Source organism: Channa argus, chromosome 17, assembly GCF_033026475.1.
Source record: "Channa argus isolate prfri chromosome 17, Channa argus male v1.0, whole genome shotgun sequence".
Classification (NCBI taxonomy): Eukaryota; Metazoa; Chordata; class Actinopteri; order Anabantiformes; family Channidae; genus Channa; species Channa argus.
The window spans coordinates 21,903,123-21,922,472 of NC_090213.1; the positions used below are offsets into that span (position 1 = coordinate 21,903,123).

A 19,350-nucleotide genomic window follows, 5' to 3' on the forward strand; every position below is an offset into this window, starting at 1 on the left:
ACTGATCAGGGATAACATTGTGAGCGCTTCTGCAATTTATTGCAGTCCGACACAGTGGCTCTCCCAGGAAATCTACTTTTACAATGTTAGAATTTCTCAGTTTTTAAGTTAAAACTTTCAGAAAGGTTGTTTAATAAACTGTTTATTATTAAGGTCAAAGTGGGTAGTGGAGCTGTACTGCAGTGCCACCCTATTTAAAATGAAGGAGTCAGCCAAAACATTAATATAAGAACCACCTTGTCTTATATTGCACTCCAGTACGACTCCACTAACCACTTTGACCTCAGCATGTAGTAGACATAACTGAAATTCCTAAATGTACAGCCTTGTCAAGACAGTGACAAACACTGCATTTTCTTGTTCCTCAACAAAACTTTGCAGGACATTCCTACAGAGCTTTTTGTCATCTTCCAGATCTTTGGGTGAGATGTTCTGCTGTACTATATGTCAAAGGGCCGTGTCTACACCCATGAGACCATCATTCTATATAATTGTTATAAGTGTTAGAAGTTAGGGATATTTTAATGTGTGAATGGCATGCTGAAGTTTATGCCATCCACATACAACTTCTATCCAAACTAAAAGCAAAGGACACAAGTTGAAAACTGGTAAAGTCGCCCTTTCATTTCAGTTCTTTGTAATGCCAAGGCAGCAGTGGGACTTATGTTTCTAAATTGATTTAAATTGTACTGAGTTAGTTACATACACAGCATAGTTGCAGACAAATATATAGACACGGACATACCCTGGGTTATGTCTTGCAGGCATCAGACTGCTGCAGTTATGACGTGCAAATAAAGACAGATGCGGCTCAAATTTTATTCACATTTATTTTTGCTTTTAGTGTGCTCACAGAAAATTAGAACACCTTAAGCAGAGGAGTTTAATAGCATTTTGTAAGCAAAGTTACATTCCACCTCTAAGTCAAATTGGTCAAAGCTTCAGTATTTACAAAAGAGTAAAGAGAGAGAGACGAGATGCTACACAAACATTTGCATCTGATAGATTCCTTAAGTTTTGTCAAAGACCACTGAAAAAAGAATTGCCTGCTGGAATCCAAAAAACATACCACAGTATATAAACAGGTAACCATTCCACTTATCACAGCTTGGTGTTTGAGTTCAGAGTTGCTCCCAAAGGTCTTTCAGGATGACTGTGTGTGTTTGTGTTATCTTACAAAAATGAGCGGGTGAAAAATAGACCTGCAAACTTTGTGTGCTTCTTCAGATCAAGGTTTTGTTTTGTACAATAATCACAGTTAAAAACACCCCGCCTATACATACTTACATTTTTTTATTAAGGTCATTTAACCAACAATAAACAATAAAGCCTATACAAGTTTTCTGTCTACTGAATCACTGACTGGTACAGCTAATGAGAAGTGAAACGCTCCTATGACGTCCTACAAACCTAACTCTGGGATTTTTCTGTCGTCTTATTGTAAAAATGACTTAGTGTTGTAATCCACATGGTGTGTGTGTTTTTCTGTATAGATATTGGTCTCATAGTTTTTAAGACTACTCTTCATATAGCCTGTGGCCCAGACCCCTCCCCTGATGCTCAAGCCCACCCAGTTACAGGTTAGCTCAGCTCCCCATCTCCTTCCTACCAAGGGCATGTGTTTTTTTGTTTACTTTTTGTATAAAAATGTAAAAAAAAAATTAATACTGATGAAAACGATATGGCAGAGTGTGGATGTATTTAATCTGTCGTACATATGGAAGCCACCCAGCATTCTAGCCTGTGGATGGACTGATGGGTTTTGTGTAAGGGGTGGGGGAAGTTGGGGAATGGAAACCAAAACTAAAAAAATGAAGAAAAGCTTTAAAGTATCCCTGGTTGTAGATAAGTTCTTCAAAACCAAGACGTCACATGGCGTCACTCCAGCGTACAAACAGGGAAATGTTCTTTTGATTATCTTTTTTTTTTCCTCCTTTATAACATTTTCCCCCCCCATCCTCTGAACTTATTCTGCAGCCTCTGCAGCTGGAGCCTCTGTTGACGCTGCTTCCTGTAAGGCTGGGGTGGTCTCCTCTGTTTTGGGGGCCTCCTCCGCTGCAGGCATCTCTGGCTCTTCCTCAGCCTTTGGCTCTTCTGCGGGCACAGACTCCTTTGCCTCCTCTGTAGGTTTCTCTGCTGGTGCATCATCTGCCGCTGCCTCCTCTGGTTTGGCTTCTACCTCCTCCTTGGTTTGCTCTACATCAGGTGCAGCCTTCCCCTCGGCAGACTTGGCCTCCTCACTAGCAGCAGGTGCTTCTTCTGTGTCCTCAGCTTTGTTGGCCTCCTCTGTGGATGCTGTTGCAGCCGCCCCCTCGGTTTCAGCGCCGTCTCCTGTCTCCTTCTTGGTCTTCTTGAAAGAAAAGCCGCTGAGCTTAAACGATTTCTTAAAGGAGAACTTCTTTTTCTTCTTCTTGGGGGTCTCGTTGCTGGTGGAAGGTGTTGTGCCATCATCTGCCTTCGCTCCCTCTCCCTCAGCAGGAGCAGCTGCCTCTACCTTCTCTCCATCTGCAGCTTCCTTCTCAGCAGGGGCAGCCTCTGCCTTCTCAGCCTCCTCTTTGGGGGTCTCGTCGGCCGTGGCGCTGCCATTAGCCTGCACTTCCTCTTTGCCGTTTTCAGCTGCTGCAGGAGAAGCATCCCCATTCACTTTAACATGGCCATTTTCCTGGAAAGAGAAACAGTCGTTGTTAGTGCCATGGTGCAAGACTCAGAGTAGAGAGCGCCACTGGTGGACACCAGGGGCAGCAGGCACCATCAGATCAAAAGACAAAAGCAGACTGCATCTTGGCGTGGACTCAGTTTTTACTCTAAGGCAGTCACTGAAATAAAACTTAACATTGGTAAAACACACGCTTTGAAGGTTAGTCCAAAAATCCAACTCTTCCCTAATCTTTTCAATCGAATCCCAAACGAGCGTTAGCGCAGTGCCTTGGCTGCGTCGTTAGGGGTCGGTGCAGGACCGTTCCAACAACAGAGCGCCACAGCAAAGCAGCTGCTCATTAAAACAGCAGATGGTCATTAATGCAGCACATCACGGAGAGCAGAGTTCACATGCATTTCCTCATATAAAATAGACTATCTTTGAGTATTAAAGCTCGGCGATGTTCTGAATTGTTTTCCCCCTGAATCCAAACACTAATCAGGAACGACCCCCTCCTCCTCACCGACTGTGGAGCGTACCACTGGCTCTGAGCCTCTGTCTCTCCTCCTGTATGATAGCAGGCTGCCATCTCCACTTTCTAGTCGAGCATCTGTAACAAAAGGCGTGGTGCTCCGAGCGCCCAGCGCCTTTGTGTGTGTCGTGCGTTGCTGTCTTAATTAAAAGATCCAAATTACGACTAAAAGACTATTTATTCAAAACTAAAACTGGTCATAACAATTCTATAATGTTTTACGTATGAATTTCTTCATTTTTTAAAATTCTGATGCTGTATTGATCTATAAACAAAATACTCATCCAAACCAACTGATCCTTCGTAAAAATAAACAATAAATAAAAAGCCCTTTTAGCAAATCTACCGTGATCATAAGATCTATATAACATGAAAAACTAATGTAATAAATCTAAATGATATAAATCCATCAACTGTTGCTCATGAAGTATAATCTACTGTGATTAGAAAATGAATCTTGATGTTTTAGTTTAAACTCTTACAGTGGGTCTCCATTCAATCTGTCCACAATTACGCGCCGATTGCGCCTTCGGAGCGCAGCCCCCTCCATAACGACCAGACCCCCCACTGCCCCCCCATCCCGATGGATGTAAAGAGATGGATGTAAAAAAAATATTTACCTGCCCATTGGTTTTGGTGGGTGAAGCAGCTGCCTCTCCGGGCTTTTCAGCCGCGGTATCAGCTTTTCCAGTTGTCTTGGACAATTGCGCTCCCATGCTTTTTGCAAAGAAGAAATAAACAAAGAAACTCAGCCGATCCAAAAGGGAAAAAAACGAACAAAGACCCACAAGCCTCTTTGTTAAAAAGCAATGCTCTTCTGGTGCTGTCTTTCTCTCTGTCTGCACAAAGAAAAAGTTCCCAAGGAAACTGTAAAGTCCACTTAGAGTGAGGAGGATTTTTCGCAAAGGCAGGAAAAAGATGGCAGGTGATTAGAAGTAATAAAATCCCAGATTGGTGGCCGTGTCGCTGTAGACAGGCTGCAAAATGGAGAAATGTCCCCTGTTGCTAATAAGATGCGGAGTCCAACGCCCAAGTGCAGAGATGAATGGGTGCTCCGAGTGGTGACGGCACTGCATTGAGTTTCAACCAATCAGAGGCCTTATCTCACAGAATGGGCGGGGTTTGGGAAGGGAGTGAACAAAAGGTTGTAGCTGCGTTTAAGGTACGTAAGAATTATGAGATTTCAATTGGCAACATTTAACTTTTAAGTATCTTATGGCTTTCATCAGACTAATCTAATTAGTATCAGTCTCCACACCACAATGAAAAGATAAAGGATTAAACAAAGAGCAGTTGATTAGTCCAGTTGGAAGCTCAAATCAGCCAGTTGTTTAAATCTGCCACAAAAAGCAGTGGTGCTCTGAGATCATGTGTTAACAAACACAAATGTTAGTTTTTGACCCTGCTCACATCCTAGTTCCAGTTTCAGTTCTTCTGGATGGAGTTACAGGCTCCACAGATACCTGCACTGAATCACAACACTAATCTGGAAATTAAGTCATCTCACTGGTCTTCTTTCTTCTCAGTTGGAAACTACTTAACAGTAACGCTCATTTATTGAGGCCTGCATCATAACATGTAACGGCAGGGTTTCACCACAGGACTTAAACTAAACCTTAACCTGGATCTTTCCATTACCTGAACTTGTAGGGTACATTTTATCAGCTCAGGTTTGCTTTTCTCTGAGTTTTCCATATACCCTTGTCTTTTAATGTTTGATAGGACACAGCTTGACCTTTAACCAGTCACAACCCCTTTGGGCAGCTGTAGCTTGGTGGAGAGAGCACTAGTCCACAAACCTCAAGATCCGTAGTTTCATTCCCAGTTCCCGGGCTACGTGTCTAAATCTCCTTGGGGACTGTGGTACAGGAGCTAGAGCAGTTGTCCACCAATCCCCCCCCAGTTGCTGGTTCGATCCCCGCCTCCTTTGGTCACACGTCAAAGTGTCCTTGAGCAAGACACTGAACCCCAGCTTAGTTGCTCCTGGTGAGTGTTAGCCAGCTACATAGCAGCTGCCCCACCAGTGTGGGGGTGTGGGGGTGTGTGTGTGATAGTGTGATAGTATGAATGGATGAATGAGAAGAAGTGTAAAGCGCTTTGAGTGTTAATAGGTAGAAAAGTGCAGACCATTTACCATTTCCTTGGGTAGGACACTGAACCACAAGTTGCCCCTGGTGCATGCTACTTCATTGTAAGAATCTTGGGATTAAACCATCTGGTAACTTACTAATTGTAACTGTACGCTACAGCCCCACAGACACCATTTTGTTGTTGTTGTTTTTTTTGGCCTCATCCAGACTTGGGTTGGATCATTAGTTGTAAGTGAACCCATAGATACAAAGACATGCATAGTTTACAGGTAAACCGAAAATGAAGTGTTCTACCACATATATAACATACAGATCAAACATTGACATCTGTGACGTTTGACAACGCTTTTCAAAGTCAAAGTCATCTGAAGGTTATCTTGAGCTTTATTTTCGATTGGCTTTTATTTGTAGAGATTTTTTGTGTGCCTTGAATGTAGCATGGTTGCATAAATTGGAGGCCACATTTTTGCTATAAAATAAACTGTTGTACTTATCTGGATTTAAAGAGAAATAGAAATAAATGATTTAAGGTGTTAAACCAAATCAATTTTACGTGTTCAAAGTTATAGGATTGCCTATATAGACTGAGGATGGCACAATTAGTCATAGTGACACTGTTTTCATCATTCATCTCCAACATTCACGATAGTCATTTACTTTGATTGACCGCAGAGTGATTTATCATCTGTATCTACTTTGTCCTGTATCATTTGTATTAACATCATTCATTCATTTTCTTAATGACAGAAGTGCAGAATAAGGAAAAGGAAGTCAAATTAGTTTGGAACGATGAACCTGCCATCGTGTCAGCACGGTAGAAGCAGAGGTGGGAATTATCGAAGCACAAGTACTTTACTGCTGTACTTCACTGTGTGGCTGTTATCCATTTTCAGGAAAAGTGGGGGTTTCAGTGTGTGTGCTTGTGATAGTAACTGTGTGCATACGGACATGGCAGTTCTAGGAGGTGGCCAGGGGGCTTATAAAAGTTTGGCCCCACCACACAGAACAATATTTGGTGTTTGTCATCAACAACTCCTGACAACATGAACTAAAACATTTTTTATATAATCCATTTAATTTTGTCCATTCTGTCCATAAGTTTGTACTAAACAAAATATCTTTTAAATGGAGGATTAATGGAGGATTTTATTAATATATCTTTGTTACCTCTGCACAGACACAGCTGGTAAAAAATGTGTTTTTACATTAGTTACAATTTAGTGCATGTACTTTTTCACTTTTACATCTATGGGGGCTATAGCTCAGTTGGTAAGGCAGTCTTCCACAGACAGTGGTTGGATCCCTGGTCCCAGCGGTATGTCAAAGTGTCTCTGGGCAACAAACTGAACCCCCAACACCCCATTCCCATCCCCAGCTGTGCGTTCCCAGTCCAAGCCAGGTAGAAATTGGGGAGAGTTGCGCCAGGAAAGGCATCCTGCGTAAAAACTGCCAAATCAACATGCGGACAATGATCCTCTGTGGCGAGCCTGACTCACGGGATAAGCCGAAAGGACAAAAAAAAAAAAAAAAAAACTTTTTCACTTTTACCTCATTCAAGAGAGTTTCAGAGTCTTTTTTTTCCTGACGTATCTTTACTTCTAATAAAGAATGTGTGAACCTTTGCTACCTCTGTGCATAGAGATAGAAGGTTGCAGGGTGGTGGTAGTGGCCTGGTACCTGGTCTTGTTGATGTAACATGCTCTCATGGGGACACATCAACTTCTCCCTCAACCAACATTTGCAATGCAAATCAATGATTGAGGCTGAGTCAACTGTCCCCTGTTGGATTGAGAGACAACCAGCTCGAGCAGTTAAACAGCAGTGGTGGGCTTTATGAAAGATTTGAAAATTTTATCAAGTGCAATGCAAAACAGCACTGCTGGGCCACTCTCATCAAGATTCAAACTATAGCACTTCCCCCGAGACCTTTCAGCCCCCCATTACTGTTCACAGGTACAGATTGAAAAAGCTGTTCTAGCAACAGCTGGTGTTAATTGTGAATGAGAACAGGCTTTGCAGCCGTGTGCCCCCACTGAGGTCAACAAATTAAATAGGCTACACTACAGGGAAAAGTAGAGAGGCTCAACTTTATGGAAATAAACTCTGACACAATATGTGCAACAGCCAGACAAGACCCAATCACAATCGCCTTGATTCCACAAAATGGAAACAGTTGTTTACTGTTTCACTATGTGATTCTTTTTTGAGATTTTCCAACAACTTTGTTAACACATCACTAAACATTTAAGTAATTATTAATCCAAATTGCCTAAATCCCACTTTTTATTTATATTGCCACTTGGTTTCACTATGACACTCACAGATATTACGGACATTATGACTGTTGGTCAGATAAACTGAAGAATTACTGCAACTTCTTTTCTTTGTACTCAGTCAATAATAATTAAAAAGATTCCCCTTTTTTGTCCTCAGCAATTGGGCCTTGTCTAATTGCCATGTTACCATCATTTGCTGATAGTTATTAGTATTTTATTTTAGGTTAACTTAGGTTAGTGATGTTAGCGCACCAAGAGTGTATTTTTGTGACAAATCTAAAAAACATTGTGGCACATCATCACGTAATATCAAAATACTGAGCCTACTGGCGTGTGGAGCAGCTACCTACTGGCCCAAAGTTCTGGATGAATAGATACTTATTGGCCCTCCTGAGCACAGAGGTCAGGTGGCTGTAAGCCAGAGGATCTGAAATAGCTGTTCATATTTTGTGTTTAAAAGTCTTCGGTCAAAAGAAAAAAAATACCCCAACAAGATGGATGACAGCCGCAAAAAGATGCCAAAGGGGTCAAAATTACTATGAAATAGTAAATAATAAATAATAAAATTATCCAAAAGATGCCAAAAGGACCATAAAAAGGCACAAAATATCGATAATAGATCTAGCTTCCCTTTTTTTATTCTGTTAGATGTGTTTATTCCATTTTTAATACTCAAACTCCTGGTGATTTTTGTCTTCTCTGAAAGCTTGAAGGACTCACCCTCAACGCTTTTCTTGGTTAGAGAATAAAACAAAGTGTTTGCCCTGTGTGGAGAGCATTTGAAGCACTGAGTGATGGAGCACTGAATGCTGTTGAACAAAACACCAGGGAGGAGCCCACTGACCTGTTTGAATTGGACAAGGACTGGGGGAGAAAAGAGGCTGTTTAAAACTTAATCTGGCTAAGAGTAAATGTTTGTCATCAGCTTTTCTGCTGCCATTACAGGAATGCAATTGCCTTGTGGGAATAACCTGACTCAACCTAGCTGTTAAAAGTGAAGACTTGCCTATGTGCCTTCCCATACAAAAGGTACAGGAACCAAACACTCAGGTTGACACAAAAGCTGCAGAAATGTGATCTTCTTTTCATGAGTTAGTTTTTTGTGTGAGTGGGTGAGGTAGCTACTTCCGCTGACTTGTGTAATTGCAGGTCACTACTACCCACTGTGGATCTGGCCCCAGTTCCTGTTCCTGTCGCTTTGTTTCTTCCACTGCATAGGTCTCCCGCCCTGGCCAGGAGAGTTCAGGGAATATCTCCTTCTGTTTTGGGTGTGCCTCTGTACTCTGTACAGATGGCGATTGAGGCACCCCACATGTCAAACACCACGCTGGTCTCCTCACTAGCTGTGACTTCACTGGCAGTGACTTCATGCTCCACATGGTGGGCTTTTATTTGCATAAACCACGTGTTTGAAAATAAAACAACGGCTGCTAGCCAAGGGAGGGGGGGGGGGGGGGGATCTGATAAGAAACGAGATAATTAGTTTTCCTCTTCTCTCTGCTGCGCCCTTTATCTTCCTGATTAACCAGTTAACAGGCAGCTTTAGAATACTGCACTAAACTGAGCCAACTCTTACCACATCTGTCAGTGGAAGCTACCACAGGTACACTGTAAAAACCTGCAATCTGCTCAATAGATAAACTGTGAAGTGTTTCAACATGTGTTCCTCCCATTCAGAAGCAGTTAATCACTTAAAATATTAATAATTTCAAATAACTTGACTGAATCATAAACTTTATGAAGTTGTTGTACTTCCAGAGCATAGTACAGAAGCTTCAACTTAGTTTCAGCTCCTACCTTTGTCTTTATTTTTTACATTGATGTTTTTAAGCCTCTTTTACAAATGATAATGTCTAGAAAAACAGGTCCCAACATTGTCTACAGTTGTCGTTTCACACATGTAACACATAGCAGGAGATTCACACAAGCCCCTTTCACACACTGACTGGAATTCTGAAATTCTCCTGACTTGGTCTGGAGGATGTGTATGTGAGAACACAGATGTCTCCTCACATTAGTCCGACTTTATCCTAAGACCCCCCTAGTACTAAGTCCATATTATGTGCATGATTTAAAGTGAGCAAATGGACGTGTTGATGACGATTCAGCTGAGTGATTTTGATTTTATTAGAGGCATGGCTCTGTTAAAGATGGTACCTTAGATTTTGAAAAATTGTGATGAGAATTTTCACATTTTTACCAGTATGTACCATTAATACCAGGTATTTGCACATCTGTAATGATGTGAAAAAAATGTAGCTTAGCTGCCCATAGATGTATGCAGTCATAATGTGCGACTGTGTGGACCGAGTGTAAGTAGAGACATGCATATGTGAAAGGTCAAAATGGATGTTTTTGTAGAGCACATTTGTGGAGGTCCACATACACAACCAGTACAAGATGTAATGAACATGTGAGGGGACACTTCAACTGTATCCACAGTTGACTGCATGAATTTTTCTATTGTGAGAGCTTAGGTGTATGAGAGCTCTTAGATGATCATGACATGTTGTTTCTTGTCATAAATGTATTCTAGATAACTTGCAAGATGAGTTAACCTGTAGCTGAAAAGTTAAAACTCCTTAAAATCTATGTATTCATCCATTATCCTGTTTAGTGTCCAGATGGTGCTGGAGCTGATCTCAGTTGTCAGTTGGCGAACACCCTGGACAGGTCCAATTCAAATGATTGTACTTTATACGGCATACAACAAAACATTCTGCTCTCACTTAAGAACGGAGTGACTAATGTTATGCCCGCACCAATTGGTTAGTGAAGCGATTCCTGTCTCACTATTGTTTTATTTCTGGGCAAAAAAGATGCAGCTGAACACACTTAGGGACGTGTTCAGCTGCAGCTAATACGTCTGTGTCAGGGGAAAGGGACTTTCCATTCCAAGTGGCAGCAGTCTAAGTTCATCATCCAAGAAGCGGGAAAATAGAAGATAGGAGTGTTGATACACAAACTGTGAACCATGTAATGTGTAACAGAGCCGGCCTCTCTGGAATCCTGCTAATCAGTTAGTTTTCAGTTTTTCACTCCAGATGGTCATGGTGTTGTGAAAATATTCAGTTTTCAGTATAAACTACAGTAACTAGCTTTTTGTAGTAGCTTCATTTTAGCGTACAGCTATGAACTATATGAATAAGCAAGTTTCCTAAATAAATTTCCACTCAGCAAGTTAATAGCAAAGGACTAAGAACACCGTGAACTCATTACCCCGACATTAGACCGATTATCTGGTTACAGCAGATGATTTTCTAACATTGCAAAATGTTTTTCTCCTTTTTGAACATGGCCTCTAAAATGAACTTGATGAGAACCTATTAATAGGAATTATGGCCCAAACTACAAAGCTGAAATCCAAGTTTTAATAAACGACAATTTTCCTTTAACATGCTGCCCTCGAACATCACAACAGTTTCCCTGCATGTGTAGGAGTAATGAAACACAGACTCACTACATGCATGGATATGCCTCCTCAGTGTATTCTGCGAATGTGTGTGATCTTCTATCAGCCACCGTCACCTGGAAGTAATAAGAACCCCATTTTTCAGCCCTGCTGTTAAGTGTTTTTTATCAGTGAAGGGAAAAGTTGCTCATGTTGAGAATGGGCTCAGCCACATTCTTCAGCCCATCCTCAGGCTGAACACCTACTCCTTTTTCATGTACAGTGCACAGCTTCCTTCTCAAGCTTTGTCTGGCAACATTATCATCCCAGCCACAGTCACAGTGAATGTGATCATAGGAATCTGCATGTCTTGTTTTGCTGACTGAGTGTGGCTCCATTTTGAGGAAGTGGATAACAGCAGGCCCACAGTTAGTCTGAGCTCTGTACTCTGATAAGTTTGCATGTTGATTCATCACTCCTCTTTATCCTCTTTTAGAATGATTGGGTTTCAAGCAGGCCACGGACAGACTAAATGGCTGTATGTGTGTCTGATCTATTGGGTTTGGGGGTGGGGTAGGGGGGTCAGACTGTTGTTTGTGCATGTTGATAAGACTTTTGTCTGTGCAGATTGCTGTCTCAGCACAGGCTGCAGCCACAGGAATACTACTGGCTGACAGATGCGGCAGAAGCTGCATGTGTCTCACAGAGTGAATGTTTAGTCTGCCAGTGCACCTCATGCTGAGCTCATGCACTGTAAAAATAAATCAGCATCTTGTTATTTTTTTCTACTTTAAAGTATTTCAAAAGAAAAACAATGTCATTGTTAATGTTGACCTTAATGTAGCTGACGTTATCCCACAGCCTTCATATATTGATGCTCTTCTTATACTGGCTACAGTGTGACAAGGAAGGTAGTTAAAAAATAAACAAATTTACAAATGCCAAGTTATACATGGAACATTCATGTTGGGATTCATCCAGCATCATGAATTGTATAGTTTTTCATTTGACAATATATCAACAAGATTTGAAAAACCATGGTAGATTTCGCATTAGTCTCACGTTGTTTAGCCACTATTTGATTTTGAATCCCCATAACCCTTTGTGTTTATGGGCTAAATGTCACAGCTCGACAGTAGAGCCCACGAGTAGCATATTCCAGCTTTGACTATACCATTGTAAATTCACATGGTGAATATTTATCCTAGAGCAGTTTCTTGTGGACATGCTCACTCTGCCACGGGGGAGATAGCATGTGATCCTCTGCAGAAAGAATGTTTCGCTCATTAAAAAGTGGTGTAGAAAACCTCTGAAAATCAAAGGAACCATGGCAACTCTTAAAACCACGGATCGGGCTGTCCCCCCAGATGTCACTTATAACCTCACCTATTGGTGATGGAATCGGGTAACACCTAAAACCCTCTTTAACCTCATTTCATCTGCATTGCACACAGTTTTTTCCTGTTAAAATGTCTGATAAATACACAGCAGGTGTGTGTCAATATGTTCTGGCTAAAATCTAGGCAGACGACGTAAAAAGTCAAAGTAACACTTGTGGAAAGCCATCAAAAATAAACCATCAACAACATTCAGTTATGCAGCCTCTTCAATCCAGATGGCGTATGAAGTTCTCGATGTGAAATGAGAGTGCTGACCCGGGCTCACACACTTTTCCCTCCTCAAAGTCCTGGACAGTGTTTATATGTCTACAGCTACTCCTTTGATCGTCCTTTCAGCCAGTTGCTCCCAATTAATGAAGAACGTGTGGCAAGAAGCTCTGACCTCTGGCTTCAGTAAACAGGACTGCTGCTGTGTGCTGCTTTAGATCAGCAACATTTAAAGCAGGAATTTGTAAGGGCCAACAGGAACCTCTTCCCCAGGAACCTCTTCCCCAAACCTCAGTCATTTAAACAACAAGGCATTCCAGCAGCACCAGGACATCAGTCAGAGCTGTTATTTAGTGTCCTAAGGGTGTACTTTCCTTTAATGGTTCATTTTATTGATATCTGAATGTACATCATCCATCACTATTAACGATCACATTAGTTTTGTTGATGGATTACATTGGACTGGGGGTAATTTGGACCACATTGTCCTACATAAGGACAGCACATATTCTCAATAATGAGGATGATGCCACATACTGTATATTCCAAGTTGCTAATCTGTAGGATTATTTGTGTGTTTTGTGTAGGAAGTGATTCGAGTTTAAAACCTGAATCCTTTAATTCAGGTAGGTTTAACTGGACTGAGATTCAATTGTGTTTTTAAAGGATATTGGATTTGTATATTCAAGGATTTTGCCCTCACTTGTATTTTAATATTTTGACATTTAAAGATGCAGCAAGTGAATTTACCATGACCCAGTCATGTACATCATAAACTTGTCCAAATATCTGCCTTTTGACAAAGACACTACTCAGTAGCTGCTACACATATCTTCACTCTGGAACAACGATGAGAAAAGTCTGCCCTTTCAGAGGGTGTACAGTGTAGTCTCTGTAAGATTATTTTCATGTGTTTTTTACAGAGGTCAAATGTTTTTAATAGCTAACAAATATTTAGTACTCGTGAGAACATGCATTTTAACAAAAGGAAACTGATTGGAAAAATGATCGGTGCTGGTATATATCCTAATCGATTGGCACAGTTGGTTGGGGTTTAACAGTAGCACAAAGCAGTCAATAAGTCATTTTACCTTTTTATAGTTTTAGTTAACAAACATAATGGAAGCTGTTACTGGATTTTAACTGAACTTGTGATACTGATTGTGATTGTGATAGTGACATCAAATAGATATAGGCAGAGAAGGTTAGTCGCTGAAATGTGTGCCAAACGTATAAATGCCAAACGGCATAAACATAAATATGGCACTTCTTGTTTCTTAGGGGAAACTGTAGGAGGAAGGATGATGATGGCTTTTCTGCATGTCAAAAATGTGCTACAAAAGCATTTTATATTCTGTGTACACAGGAACCACATTAACATGCATTTTAAAACACATTTTGATTTTTCTTTTTCATCAGGACACAAAAGGAGAGCTTGTAATATGTATCATATGTCCCAAGCTGAAATCAAAGCATATTGAATTGGTGTCACTGCAAATGGTATACTGTCTCAACCAATAGGTCAGTAGTGGTGCATTAGTAAGTAGCATTTGTACAAAGTCTATAATCAGCTTAAAGTGCGAAGTGCAAAAAAAACCAAAAACCTAAACTTGCTGATGCCCGAACCATATTGACGTTTTTCTGTGCCCACAATTAAAGTCTGATGTCTTCTGTTGTTTGATTACAAAGGGAAGAGCAAATACTCTGATAGAATTAAATGTCTTCGCTGTGATAAGAGGGAACCATAGCTTGGTCATCATCATTGTGTCGTCTTTTGTAGTCACATCAATGATAAGATGAGAAGTCAGAGCATTTCTTATCATGTATGTATAAGGAAGTGGCCTTAGCTTTACACTTCTACAACATGTAAATGTTCACTCTGGTAGTTTCATGTTCCTCCCACATGCACAAGTACAGCAACTATTGGAAATACCAGAGGCCAGTGGATTTTTTTATTGCCAAATCTGAATGAAGGAGATGAGCAAGTGATAAGTATATTTAAGCTTTAGGAAAACAACTGAAAATTTTTGTCAGGGTTTATCCCAGAAAATAGGAAGATTGGTTTTATTTCTTAAGTACTGTGAAGAGGAAACGATTGTACTTTTTGCTAGTTTTCCCTGTTCCCCTGCCTTAGCTGCAATGATGTGATGTCCACTTTTTACCTGTGTAATCTGATTGTGTGAGTTTCAGGGTCTCTTCTTTTTTTAAGGTCTGAATTTGAAAATTCTATAGAAGGCCTTAAAAATTTGTTAGGTTTAGGTTAAGCTGATTATATTGACGTCAAGGTACTTAACATTGTCAAATCACTGACCCTACGTAAGTACTGAACTGATGTATTACAAAGGGCTATAAACAAAAGTTTACATGTAGTAGTGTAATATGTCTGTCAAAATGAGGTAGCAGAGGAGTATTGTCTTGTAACCCAAGATGAAAACTATTTGATGTCTCTCTGCTACCAGGCTATTTACTCATTGCTTGGGTGAGGAAAATCAATAAAAAGATGCTTGGCAACAGGTTATGGTGAGTGACTGATTTCACCTATCACAGGACCCAACAGATTTATGACAGCTTGACCAAAAAGGCCAAATATGCAGCATATCAAACAACTTTAATGTGAGACACAATAATAATAATCATCATCACAGTAGGTGAAATGTAATTGTATAATACATAGACTGTAACATTGGAAAATTATATAATTCATCTGAAGGAGCTTTTGTGTTAATTTAAACATATGCACATTATTGTAAAAAGTCTGGGAATGAAAAAACTTAGAAAGTTTAACTGGCCAAACTGCTTAATTATCTCAACATGTTGTCTTCATGAAAATTGATGCAGCTATTAGAACCCATCCACATTGCAATCGACCCCAATAGCATGAATTGATCCTGCTTAACACCCACAATTCCACATCGTTGTATGAATATTTGCCCTGGGGGAATATACAGTGGCCACAGCTGGGTGAGACAACAGCTGAGATGGTTATTCTGATCCAGGTTTTTCATGGAGGTGGGGGGGGGGTCTTTTTTTTTTTCACTAGTTCCTGATAATTGCAGAGAGGCCAGCTGGGGTGGGGGGGGGGGGGCTGAAAGGGAAGGAAAGAATCCATGGCTGCTTGCCAGCTGGCAGGTTACTAACCTAGGAGGGGTTGTTTTGGGTGTTGGAGGCAGCAGTTCTTGGATATCTGCTTTGGGCCACAGCACTGCCCTGTTGCACCTGGTATTTTTACTGGAACAGTGATTCTGGCAGTAATTCAACTCAGCCCACACTACATTCACAGCACAGCAAAAACTAAATTTCAGTAAACTAAGGTAGTGAGCATCTCATAGACCCCCAATTATCTGGGGGAAGATCATTGGGGCTTTTCTAGGTATATTTATATTTTAAGTTTTTAATTTGTCATTTTAGACAAGAAAAGTCTAAGACTGTCTAAAAAGAGAATTAGTTCTCAGGTGTGGGCTGAGGACTAAAAGACCTAACATTTCCTTGGTTGGCACATTTGTCAGAAAGTGAAACAAGAAATCCATTGGCATATATAGTGGGGTTGTCCTCCAATCACTGTACTTTCATTTGCATTCGGAACAGTGCTGGACCAGGAGGGTGGCAGAATGCAAACTTGACAAAGCAAGTCTTGTACCTGAAAGGAGCAAACCACAAAAATTACAGCAGTGAAAAGAGACACAGGGCAGCATGCCCTACTGTATGTGTGCTGGTCTGATGTGCTGACTGAACATGAAATCAGAAATTTCTGTCTGGCTGTCAGTAGCTCAACGGGAGAGATGCTCTGTGGAATGGTGAGATGAACAAAATTATATCCGGGAAGAATGCTTAAAATTTCTGTGTTTTTAAAAAACAGAGGATGAACATTGACAGTGCTGTAAAATGTGAGTTAACTAATTCAATTAATAAAAAATTGGACTCATGTAGACTGCAAGAGGATTTCAGCTTGAATGAAGCTTGGAACAAAGTGCATGAACCAATGAATCATAAGCTTATGACAAGTTCCCACCCCAACAGCACAACTTGGTTTATGAGAAAAAGTTGTAGTAGTTGTAAGATGCTTATAACAAAGTGATGCCAAGATTTTTTTTTCATTTACTTTTGACAGTTGATATCACACATAGGGAAAAGTTAGGAAGGTGCATCACTGCAAAACCCACTCTACTCTAGTGTCTGGTGCTTGAACAGGAGCATCTGACAAGATGTAGGCTATTTCATATAAAGTGAAAACCATCCAAACCAAATCTAGTTTAAAGCATAATTAAGCATTAACCCTAAGCTAACTTAACCACTGAATTAGGAATAAGCTGTCATCTTTGAGTGTGTCTTATTTGTACAGTATTTATCATTTGTTTCCTATTAGCTCCTGTAGCAACTCCGCAATGGATGTGCTGTCTGATAATGTTGTACTGAGTTCTGTGACAGAACAGCAGGTTTGTGACTTCTCTCTCTTTCTGTATATTTAGTATCCTCAAAATGTATTGAAATTTCTTTTTGCCAGACATGTCCTGTGAGATTGATTGTTCAAGCTAGAAATGGCTTCAAATGACTGGGTAATAAATGGGTTTTGCCTGTGAAGATGGCCCATTGTTTTTGTAGTGCTTTTGTTTTGATTGGGTTTCCCTCTTTTGTTGTATTCCAAAAGACTAGTCGTTACTATTAGAATAGTCATTAAGTATTCACTGTTTGAACAAGCAGTCTCACAGGACACACCTGGCTAATAAGAAAGACCAGATATCTGTATTTTTATCTTAAAACCAAAAGTCTTTATTGTTCAGACAAACCAAATGACCAATCCTTTTTGAAGTTGTATGTGTATACCATTCAGTGAATTCTTTCATCCAAATAAACTTTCGAGTCAATGAGTGTATATTGTCAGTACTTTTGTCTGAAGTGTTCTTAGCATCAACTGCCTATTGGATTACACAACGGCTTCACACTGCTCCTGCATTCACACGAAGATCAAAGTAAAGTTTAAATCGGCACCATCAGCAATGCTGATGCAAGTCCATGGGCACAGTAACTATTTCTTTAACAGCTGGTATGTAGTGTTCAAAGTGTTTGAAATGTCGTGGATGGTTTTAAGATATTAAGTTACTACGGACTACTAGATATGTCAGTTCTAACACACAGAATTTCTCTATAAAGATCAGCATAAAAACACCCTGAAAGCCTTGTTTCGATCCACAGCATGTCCTTATTCATGTGTAATAATAGTTTGCAGGGTTAATTTGCCGGGCTGCTACTGCTACGTGAAAACCTAGGGATAAAAACCACATTTAAGCAGGGGCAGAGCCAGAGGGGTTTCCACCCCTAAACTCTCATTGGCCACCCCCTGCCAGAGAGAGAAGGTTCCTGCTGTTCCTGCTGTAAGAGAACTGAAATAAGTCACTTTAATCACAAATAAAGTTTTATTATTTTATACATGGCAAATGGTTTACACACAAATCACTTTACAAATTCACCCATTTGCAATCACAATCACACACACTGATACGGGAGCTGCTATGCTGCTTGCCAACACTCACCAGGAGCAAGTTGGGGCTTAGTGTCATGCTAAAGGACACTTTGACGTGTGACCAGAGGAGCCGAGGATCGAACCGACAACTGTGGGATTGGTGGACGACCGCTCTACCTCCTGCATCACAGTTGCCCCATTTGATATTGTTGACACTGAACACTTTATCACCACACCATCGTCCTAATAATATAGAGTTTTATTATTTCCAAAAATTTTTGTAAATTTGAGATGAAAACCTTTTAAATCATTTCCAAAATGTTTTAACCTATTTTTTTGCGTGTGCCCATTCTGCTCCCCCCAATGAAACATTTCATCTGCCCCTGCATATAAGGTATATACACTATACAATGCAATATACACTAACTCCATGTTTCATTCAAAACATTTTTAACAAGCCTGGACACAGAGTACAGCACCGGTAATAACAAATATTGAATGCACAACTAAGTTGAATTTTATAAAGAACAACAAATACTAGAAGAATGATTTTTACCCAATATAGAAATCATTTTGCTGCTCTGCATTGTTTATTAAGATAGGACTGATGCTTACTGGGGAAATAAATGTATTTATTAGAAATGCTTTATAAATGTTAACCAATGGGTGGAGTATATGGAAATCTTTATTAGAACCTAGCCACAGACATTTGGAAACAGCAAATGTTTTAATGGAAACCTGTTACTTTCAGTAGAAAGTCAGCACCTATCTATATAGGGTCCAACAGTTAACAATGCATGTCAAAGCACAAACCAAGCATGAAGTCAAAGGAATTGTCTGTAGACTGTAGTCGGCATCATTAAAAGTTCCCAATAAGCACAGTGGTCTCCATCATAGGTAAATGGAACTTTGGAATCACCAGGACTCTTTCTAGAGCAGGCCAGACAGCCAAACTGAGCAATTGAGAGAGAACAGCCTTAGTCAGGGATGTGACCAAGAACCCCATGGTCACTCTGAAAGAGCTGTAGCATTTTCCAGAAGAGAGAGAGGAGAACCTTCCAAGAGAACCACCATCTCAACAGCACTCTACCAATCGGGCTTGTATGGTAGATTGGCGAGACGGAAACTCTTCTGTAAAAGACAAATCATAGCCCACCTGAAGGACTCTCAGATCGTGAGAAACAAAATTCTCTGGTCTGATGAAACAATTTTTTTCAATTCCACTTTATTTATATAGTGCCAGTTCACAACAAAGTCATCTCAAGGCACTTTACAGAATAAAGTCAAGACTATAAAGATGTATACAGAGAACCCAACAATTCCCCCTAAAATAAGCCCTAGGCAACAGTGGAGAGGAA

At 40.4% G+C, this 19,350-nt stretch overlaps 1 protein-coding gene across 1 annotated transcript; it reads right to left on the reverse strand.

Moving 5' to 3' along the window:
• Window positions 1-811: 811 nt before the first annotated feature.
• marcksa (myristoylated alanine-rich protein kinase C substrate a) lies at window positions 812-4,220 on the reverse strand. The gene is made up of 2 exons (XM_067482299.1): window positions 3,791-4,220; window positions 812-2,662 (listed from the first exon to the last, which is right to left on the reverse strand). The coding sequence occupies exons 1-2, from the start codon at window positions 3,884-3,886 to the stop codon at window positions 1,967-1,969; spliced, it is 792 nt and encodes a 263-aa protein (XP_067338400.1). The 5' UTR covers window positions 3,887-4,220; the 3' UTR covers window positions 812-1,966.
• Window positions 4,221-19,350: the final 15,130 nt, after the last annotated feature.

What these genes read in the sequence shown, in the direction of transcription:
- marcksa (XM_067482299.1), bottom strand. Translation starts at nt 3,886, where the DNA reads ATGGGAGCGCAATTGTCCAAGACAACTGGAAAAGCTGATACCGCGGCT. An exon ending in CCACCAAAACCAATGGGCAG is followed by an intron (nt 2,663 to 3,790) that starts GTAAATATTTTT and finishes TTCTCTTTCCAG; the next exon opens with GAAAATGGCCATGTTAAAGT.